At 28.6% G+C, this 10,279-nt stretch overlaps 1 protein-coding gene across 1 annotated transcript; it reads right to left on the bottom strand.

The window, feature by feature from the left end:
• Positions 1-459: 459 nt before the first annotated feature.
• On the bottom strand, positions 460-10,070 carry LOC125875098 (uncharacterized). Its single transcript, XM_049556182.1, has 4 exons — positions 9,984-10,070; positions 2,042-2,471; positions 1,034-1,957; positions 460-931 (listed from the first exon to the last, which is right to left on the bottom strand). Exons 2-4 carry the CDS (start codon positions 2,209-2,211, stop codon positions 829-831), a joined length of 1,197 nt encoding a protein of 398 aa, XP_049412139.1. The 5' UTR covers positions 2,212-2,471; positions 9,984-10,070; the 3' UTR covers positions 460-828.
• Positions 10,071-10,279: the final 209 nt, after the last annotated feature.

Below are 10,279 nucleotides of genomic sequence, written 5' to 3'. Positions count from 1 at the left end.
TTTATCATATTTTCTTGGCCAAACACGAAGAAAAAAATGATTTACACGTTTTATATATATATATATATATATATAAAAATCTTTGAAGTTTGAAGGCATTTAGATTTTTGTTTAAGATTTTTTTCTGTGTGAAGTTTATATAATCTCAGAGTAGCAAGTATGGAAAGATCTTCTGGGGGAGGGGAAAACGCGAATGAGACTTTACACCGTATGACAAGCTCTAATGAGGATATCGGATGGAAAAAACAAAACAAAAAAAAGTAGGAAAGGTTGAAAAGAAAATCCAGCTAATTTTTGTGTTGTTATAAGCTTTATCTTTTTTCCTGGGCACAACAATTTATTCATTGATCAGAATCAAAATATAAATCCTTTCAAATTTAATTAGAGCATTTTTTACTTTTAAATCAAAGTTCAGAGGAGAAGACGAGGAAATGATATGTTTTTGTTACTAGACAAAAGTCACAGGCAGAAAAATACAATTAAAATATAAATGTCAACTTTGGCATAAGATACAAATTAGTACTGATAAATAAATGAGCTCCAAAACACAAGATGCAACTCAATAGTTTTCTTCTCCCTGATATAGTTCTTCCTACAACAACATACCCAGTGTAATCCCACAAGGGTACAGTTCTTACTGTTACAGGTAAATAGACTAAGGAGCTGTTACATGCATTAAAACAAGCAAGACGAGTATTATCCCAAAATGATTGAAGAGGCAAAGCAACTACACAGTAAACTTGTTAACAGATTCCAAAATCAAGTCTACATTACGAGAAAGACATCCAAATTGTGGAACATGTACGAGAAATAATGCCTGCATAAATATTATCTTGCACTGAAAATTGGTTCAGCATCCGCGCTTGGTTGACTTCTTCTAGTGTACTTGAGTAGTAAACCTTCTGAAGAAAGTCCTGGTACCTTCAGATCCCTATTCATTCGTAACAAAAGTAGAAATGGAGCATATCAAATTTCAACCATCGAGTATGACGCAAGAAACAAGATTGAAATCATAGGCAATGTAAAACCCAACCTGACAAATGGCTGCAGTTCTTTCCATTCCCACTTTGGCTTCTCCTGGAATAGTTTGGAAAACCGTTCAGCTGGCACTGACGGCAGTGAAGAAACACTAAAAGCATAAATCCGAGTCTCTATCCCGATCTTGTCGGTTAAGACTTCTCCTTCTAGCACATCAAAACTTCCATTCATCCCTTCTGGAACTTTCTTTCTCCACTCCTCCATAAATCTTTCAAGATTCATTTTTTTCCCTCTTAGGATTACTCTAGCAAAATGCACGCAAACTGGCCTTTCTTCCAACCTCCATGTGCAGCCTCCTCTAGTCTCATCAACCACCTTACTTCCATACACTCCCAAACAGTGCCTTACTATTTCACGAGGAAATCCATCTGCTTCCAGCACAGGCAAAACTTCATCTTCGTTTAGAGCACTTAAAAGCCAGTCATTTAGCACTGCATTATGCAAAAGCATGTTCAGAATCTCATCCACAAAGTTCTCGTCTAAACTTCGCCAATATCCATCTATCTCTACAGCTGCAAGAGCTCGCAACCCTGTGCACAGTTCCTCGTCACTGGCTTGCACCTTCTCAACAAGGTCACTCCATGAATACAAGCCCTTGTTTTTGTGTGTCAATTCGGTATTCATTTGTGACACTTCATCAAAACTATAAGGGTTTTCTGAGAGAAGCAATTTGAGTTTGTCCAATCTAGGAGCAACCTCGACAAGTTCCATACTGCCAGGTACTACTTTGATGACAGAAGCAACCACCGCATTGTCATGATCCTTTTCACTTGAGTTTGATGAAGCTCCAAGTGCGATCGATAGGTTGGAAGGAGGTATAAGGAATAAAGAATTAGAAGTTCCAACAAATTTAATGGCATAAGTTTTTGACTGAGTACAAAGAACTGCATCCTCATCTGGCTGCCCTCTTAATGTTACTCTACAGAATAAGAACAAATTCAACTCAAAATTAGATAAACAAAACGCAAATTGAAGAACTTCACTGAACAATACCACCACGTACCTTTGATTGAGGATATCAGGTAGGAGCTTCTCATCAAGCTCAAGAAGCATTAAATCATCATGAGGACCAAAGAGCTGGTGATAAGCAATAGATATTGATGTATTAGATTGAACATTTAATATTGCCTCCGCTCCTCCTTCACTATAAGGTAGTGATTTTTCTATTTCCATCTTCAGGTCTAGGCTTCAAGAGAAACCTTTCCAATACCCCCACAACCACAAAAAAGGAAAAAGAAAAAGGAAAAAGAGAGGAACTTTCCTTGTCTATAAAGTCCTCATAAGATAGATTTTCTAGAGCAACAACTCTGGTAAAAACAAATACGAGCACAAACAGTCCTGTGCAGAATAGTTATCAGGATCAAAACCCCAGATGACGACGGAACTCAAATGACAGTTTCACTTTTGTGCCACAACATGTATCTACACTTGACCTGCAAGACAAAACATCTCCAACCTAAGTTGAAGTACAAAATTTAACTAAAAATATTTGTTCTGATAAATATGAGAACAGCATGAAGCTGAATTTTTTATTTTAATTTGACGACCTTTAATTTTGCTTCAATCGAGGGTTTATTGGAAACAATCTTACCCTCATAAAGGTAGGGGTAAGATCCATGTACATCCTACCTTTTCCAGACCCCGCTTTTGGGACTTCACTAGGTATGTTGTTGTTGTTGTCGTCATAACTTGTTTAGTTTCTAGATTAAGGCAATGGCGAAATATATCATCAAGGATTATATACTCATAAATTGTGCAATTTTTTCAGAACACAATGAATGAAAAAATCATTTGATGGTCTTTAAGAGATAGGTTAGTAATTTCTGAAAGAATATCAACAGAAAGAATCAACTAAGAAAAAGTAACTCCTATCTGTAGAAGGCCCAGAAGTAAAAAAATATTTTGAAGGTTGAATTTGTACAGAAAGTGATCAAATACAAAACCAGTTCTATGAGATCATTTCAAAATCCAATTAAAAGCTTGGCAGAACTTAATCAGCTGAACACTGTAAAGATAGGGAAACTCAGCTAACATTCATAACATGAGACACATTATGGCCAACTGACTCCTGCTCTAAACGTTTATGTATGTAGCTTCAGAAAGAAGAAAAGACAAGACAGCATGGGCATAGCTAATTACAAGACCAGGAAACATTCAAGTCAACTTCGTAATGAATACAGTTTTGGAGAAAATAATCTTATAAGTTTGAGAAAAATAATCTCGGAAAGCATAGATTTTCAACCGAAACTTTGATGACTTCTTCCGATGATCCTATAAAGTTTCCAAGGATATGAGCCGTAAGCTTGTCATGTAAAATTGTGGCAACAGTTTGCAACAGTATAAGTTGATGAATGTGGTCTTCGTATCCCTAAACACAATTTTCCTGAAACTTTGATTTCATAGATAGTTAGTCAACTAATAGTTATTATTTCAAAAGCCACATTTGTTCTTGATTCTAAATTTCTTCAACAAAGAAGTGGCTTTCTGAAATAATATCTATTAGTCGAGTGACCCTATGAGAAATCAACTTAGAGTTTTCTATTTCATACAAAAGTATATTATTTAATCTGCCACAAGTTACTTAATACTTTCTATCTTCCGAAATCCCAAAACAAATCATATGATTTTCAAATAATAACATTTTATAGTACTTTGAATTCTTTCAAAAATTCATATTTTTTTCAACCATAATGTGATGATTCCTCCATTCTAGTAACTTGTCAACTATATAACCAAAAAGCAAAGAACTTAAATATTACTTCCTGCTCTTACTAACAAGTCAAACTGACTTCCTAAAACCTTGTGATTATTCAGATTTTGTCGCATCAGAATATCAGCAAAAGTTAACCAAATAGGGAGATAGCAAAAATTTGACCCAACTCTTAAAAGAGAATACAACTATACAAGAGACCAAAATGCAATAACTAACAGTTTCTACCAAATAAAGCCTGAATTCTTTGAAATGACATTTGCAACCTTTGGTTGTCTATGGAAAACAATGAAATATTGGCAAAAACAAATAAAACTCGTATCTAAATTCTTGTCAAAAACCCTTCATTTCTCATAGAACCGAATCTCCTAAAACACAAAAACGTCTAATGCTTGTTGTTCCAGATGAACTTAACAAGATCTCAAGCAATAGCAGCAAAAAGAAAAGATAAACACACACACCAAAACCATACAAATGAACACGGCAACACACAACCCCAAGTTGAAATTTTCAAAAACTATAAGCAGAAAAATTTACCCTTTTTTCTTGGGAGGTGATAATTGTGCGGTGATCTCCGATGGAGTTCGGGTAGGGTTGAAGAGATTAGTAGAGAAAGAAGTAGGGGAACTGTGGATTTGGATTTTGGAGGGAAAATTGGAGAGATGAAAGAAAACTTCCCAATTTTTTTTGTTAATGGGTTGGAAGGCCCACTATTATGGGCTTGGCCCTTTTGGAATACATAGGAATTTTTGTGTTTGGACTATTATTAGAGCCCAAGTATGTGGATCATGATTGTCATAGGAAAACTTACATAAATACACTATATTAAGAAAATATTTACCATTTATAGCAATAACATTTTTGTTTACTTGGACACTTATAATACATTTATAATATAATTTTATGGAAAAANATTGAATTAATATTATTAGTACACAATTTATTTTATCGTATTAAAATATTATATCTATAATTGTATTAGCTACACTTTTAGTTTTATAATATAACAGGTCGAATTCTTTGTAAGGAATACTATTAATTTTATTATCATCTTATCTTTGATCAAATATCATACACTTCAATTTTTTTTATTTGTTTGTGCTTTATTCTTTTCATATCGTTTGAATAAAAAATTATATTAGTAATTTATTAATTCTAACATTCCATAAGAAATATTTGATATCATAAGATTAGATGGTATGTTGATACATTTTCTCAATATATTTTATTCAAAATCAAAAGATTTTTCAAAATATTTTTTTCCGTATTAAAATTGTGCTACAATATGATAGAAAATTGATTTAAGGTAAAAATAATCTTAATAAATACAACCCCATATATATATATAAAGTGAAAGTAAAAAATATGTTTTTTTAAAAGAAGTAACCGATTATAGAGGCAAAACTGACATATTGTTGAGATTGTCAGGTTTTACGAAATTTAATTTTAAATAAATTAAAAAAAACAATAGTTGAGGTAATTTTAAAAATAGTTTTTTCTTTTGAATATTTGTAAATAATCCAAATGGCTGATTATTATTTTGAATGTTCTAAATATTTTATTTTAGTTTTAGTTTTATTATATTTGTCATTGTTTTTATTAACTAAAAAATAAAAAGATAACAACATTAATAACTTTATTTTGAGTTGATATTATTCAAATTGTGTGTGCAGTTATCTCCTAGACAAATTTGATGAAGATATGGTTATTATAACTTGAAAATTGTTTAAATTATTTTATTTTTAAAATTAGGATTTAATTGTAGTTTTTTATTTTAAAAAATAAATTAAAATACTCAACTTTTACAGTTAATAGAATTCCATAATTCATGGCTAGTTGGTGAAAGTCTTTATGTCGTATTTTATTTTAATTGAAAATAATTTTTAAAATTATCTCCTAGCCAAATTTGATGGCAGTATGGTTGTAACTACTTGGAACAACTTTTTTTAAAAAAAAAAAAAAGAATAATTAAATTGCTAATATTTTTAGAATATAAAATAAATTTAAAACTATCAATTTTCACATTAGGGTTCCCTAATTTGTGGGTAGTTGGTGAAAGTCTTTACTTATCTTTTTTTTCATTTAAATTAATTTTCAAACTTATCTCCTATCTAAATTTGATACACAAATTTAAAACATATTTTTTAAAAAATTAAACAAAAATTTATAACGTAGTTTTTGAAAATTTAAAACGCCCAATTTTCACATTAATGGGATCCATAATTCATGGATAGCTAGTGAAAGTCTTTACTTAGCTTTTATTTTAATTTAAGTTAATTTTCATTCTTATATCCTAACTATATTTGATGAAAATATGATTACAATTACATGAAATTGTATTTTTCTTGTTTATTATTTGAAATAACGAATTAAAATATTTTAATGATTAAAAAATTAAAAAGAAATATATTTATTTTTTTAATTTGTTTTTAAAAATATGTAATTTTTCGTAAATATTCCTCTTTCTTTAGATCCTTTAAAGTTTGCATGTTTCTCCATAACTTAATGTAATTTTTAGAACTCAGAAACAATTCTTACACATTTAATACAAACAAACAAACACCGTTAAAAAAACACACATAAGAAACCCTATATTACCCACATAAAACTTTTGTGGGTAATAAATCTTATCTCTTCACATATTATAAAGAAAACAAAATTTATGCAAATTATATATTATAAGATTAACAAATTATCACTTATATTTATGTTTTACTTTATGAATTTTAAACATAACACTGGTATATTTACCTGGACATTTAAAGAAAGAATGAAATGAAGGTCTAATAAATACAAATCATCACATTATGGTGATGAAATGAAACTATCAATGTTTATTCCTTTACCATTGCCAGTATAAACTTGAAATGATCCAACATAAAAAATGATGATCTACCTTGTTGTATTTCTTTTATCATTTCAGTCATTGTATGTTCCTTCTTGATCTCCTTCGTCATCTTAATATTTCTTTTGTTGTCCATTTTAATCTTCATAGTTGTAATATTGATATCATCAACGTCATTGTCATTATCACTGTAGTTGTTGTTGAAACCGTTGTCATATTAACATTTTCAACATCATCCGATAAATAAATAAATTGCAAGCAGATATATGTCAACTTTCATTTATATTAATATAGAGCGATATATGTAAATTAAACATAGTTAAATATATTTGTTAACATCTGAAAAGATAAATTTGTGAAATAGTAAGAGTTTATTCAAAATTTTATAAACATGAGTTTCTAGTTTTAATTAAGTTAATATTTTTTTTTCTTTTGAAAAATATAATATCTTCAAATTTAAATACTTCTGATCTTTCAATTCAAAAATTTCATCATAGTTTCATCATTAACTTCATGTTAAAAAAATAAGATTAAAAAATTATAAATATGAAATATACAGTAAACAAAAAATCATAAATTATCTATAAATACATCAACACAGTTTGATTTTGAAACAAAACATAAGATGAAAAAATATTAAACTATTACATGCTTGGCAAAGTTATCGAATATAGATAGCCTTAAAAGTGTTTCTCCTTCTTCAACTACATATATTCATCACATAAATGACTCGATCCTAACTTCATCAATTGACATCTTCCAAAATAAAGTACAATTATTGGTAATGTAAACTACATAAAACAGAAGAAAAAGAGGAAATATGCAAAAAGAAATTACCTTTCCGTGAATGGTAAGAATTATTATTGCTTTGAATTTCCTTTATTGAGATGCATTTTTTTTTCTGAAAAAATAAAGAAAAGACTATCGTATTTAAATTTAGTGAATTAATACGGTTGAGTTTTTTTGGGGAAGGAAGTTAAGTAAGTGGGTGAGGAATTTTAGGGATAATTATTTGTAGTTGAATTTTTTTTTAAAAAAATAAATAAATAAAGAAATAGATAATTAGATAGTTTAGATTTCTTTACAATTTTGTATATAGCTTAAATATGCTTTAGTGTTATTTAAACGGTAAGTTGCAAAATGTATGTTTTATTTTTAAAAAATTGTTTTATATTGTTATTTATTTTTAAAGTTGTATTTAAACATTACGTTCCAATTTTAAAAAGTGGTTTTATATTGTTATTTGTTTTTAAATTTGAATTTAAATGTTAAGTTTCAAAACTGTTTTTTTTAAACGTTTTATATTGTTCTTTGTTTTTAAAATCAAATATCTTATTTAAATTAACTAAAAATATCAGTTTTAAAACTAAAATTTAAGAATAATTGTGGTGATGGCATGTGACGTTTTCTCTCTCCTATTATATATAGATAGATTATTATTATTATTATTATTATTATTATTATTATATTGTTATTATTATTATTATATTGTATTATTATTATTACTATATTGTTATTATTATTATTATTAAATTGTACTTCAATTATAAAATTGTATTTCAGAAAAGGAAAAATTTAAAATTCAAATTTGTTGACAGTTTTCGTGGAAATCGATTCCAACAATAACCTTTATTTCTTTTTGGTTAATTTAAGATAAATAATTAAAATATTTTTAATTAATTTTTGAATTTTAAAATTGTTAAAATTTTTGTGATGTTGACATGTGTCGTTCTAATTCTAATTATTGACATGTGTCTTTGTTTATTTATTTATTTATTTAATTTATGTTTATTAAGTATTTAAAATTCTTCAAAATTCTGAAAATTTTGTGGTGTTGACATGTGTCATTTTTTCTTCTCCTTTTATATATAGATAGATTATTAGAGCCCAAGTATGTGGATCATGATTGTCATAGGAAAACTTACATAAATACACTATATTAAGAAAATATTTACCATTTATAGCAATAACATTTTTGTTTACTTGGACACTTATAATACATTTATAATATAATTTTATGGAAAAATTACAGAAATCCCATCTTTTAGTTTACTTATTACCATTATCCCCTATAAGTTTTACAAATCTCCAAAATCCTTCATTTTCGCGCATCAGATTAGTGTATCTCGCGCATCAGATTAGTGTATGATGTATAAAATGTACATCAGATTAGTGTATCGTGTATAAAATGTAATGTATCTTACTTAACGATCAATGTATCTCGTGCATCAGATTAATATATCAGCGCTTATATTATTGTATCCGTTTGAGGGATTTATGTAATTATATACTTTTAAGGGATAAATTGTAATTTTGCCTTAAAAGTATGTGATTTCTGTAATTTGTCCTTTTTTAACACATACAAAGAATAATTTATAAAACACACATAATATAAGTTTTATTGATGGGCGATACATTTATCACACATTTTAATACACTTATAATACATCGTGTAAATTTTCTATCAAACAAACATAAAAAAAAAAAAAAAACTTATAATACATTTATGATACAATTTTAATACATTTATCACACATTTTAATACATTTGTAATACATCGTGTAAATTTCCAATCAAACAAACATAAAAAAAAAACAAAAAAAAATTATACTAATACATCTATATTGCATGCATAATATACATAATGCAAATTTTTTATAGCATTGTTATGTATTGCTATAAATGATGATAAATAAAAAATATCATTAAAATTCGTATTTATTTATGAAAAAGTACTCACCCAAATAACTTAATGACCTTGTAATTCTATTACATTTTTAAACCTTGCATTATTAAATTAAGTTAAGAATGAGGGTGTGTTCAGTACATAGAAAAAACGTTTTTTGGACACTGTTTTTCGACAAAATTCTATTTTTATTTATTTTTTTAATTCAAATTTGGGTTTTTATTAAGAGAAAAGCAACAAAATTCTATAAAATAAGGGAAAAGGCACAAGTACCACCGACTTTGATCGAAATCTTAGAGACACACCTTAACCAAATTAAGGTCTTATTATCCCCTCCCCCTCCGAATTCATTTTTTAAATAATTTAATACACCTTTTAGCTTACATGGCACACTATGTGATCCACGTAGCTGAGGCATGTAGCCAAATAGGTTTATAAAATAACAAAACAAAAAAATCGTGGATAACATAACCTTAGTTTAATTAAGGTGTATCTCTAGAATTTCGGACATAGTNTTCTCATAGAACCGAATCTCCTAAAACACAAAAACGTCTAATGCTTGTTGTTCCAGATGAACTTAACAAGATCTCAAGCAATAGCAGCAAAAAGAAAAGATAAACACACACACCAAAACCATCCAAATGAACACGGCAACACACAACCCCAAGTTGAAATTTTCAAAAACTATAAGCAGAAAAATTTACCCTTTTTTCCTGGGAGGCGATAATTGTGCGCTGATCTCCGATGGAGTTCGGGTAGGGTTGAAGAGATTAGTAGAGACAGAAGTAGGGAAGTAGGGGAACTGTGGATTTGGATTTTGGAGGGAAAATTGGAGAGATGAAAGAAAACTTCCCAATTTTTTTTGTTAATGGGTTGGAAGGCCCACTATTATGGGCTTGGCCCTTTTGGAATACATAGGAATTTTTGTGTTTGGACTATTATTAGAGCCCAAGTATGTGGATCATGATTGTCATAGGAAAACTTACATAAATATACTATA

Source organism: Solanum stenotomum, chromosome 1 (assembly GCF_019186545.1).
Source record: "Solanum stenotomum isolate F172 chromosome 1, ASM1918654v1, whole genome shotgun sequence".
Lineage (NCBI taxonomy): Eukaryota > Viridiplantae > Streptophyta > Magnoliopsida > Solanales > Solanaceae > Solanum > Solanum stenotomum.
The sequence above is the reverse complement of the archived record's forward strand: the minus strand, read 5'-3'. Positions and strand labels throughout refer to the sequence as shown.

Excerpts from the sequence above, each read along its gene's own strand:
- LOC125875098 (XM_049556182.1), bottom strand. The coding sequence starts at position 2,211 with ATGGAAATAGAAAAATCACTACCTTATAGTGAAGGAGGAGCGGAGGCA. Across the intron at positions 1,958-2,041 it reads CCTGATATCCTCAATCAAAG|AGTAACATTAAGAGGGCAGC; the intron begins GTACGTGGTGGT and ends CTTATTCTGTAG. Across the intron at positions 932-1,033 it reads GAACTGCAGCCATTTGTCAG|GGATCTGAAGGTACCAGGAC; the intron begins GTTGGGTTTTAC and ends ACGAATGAATAG.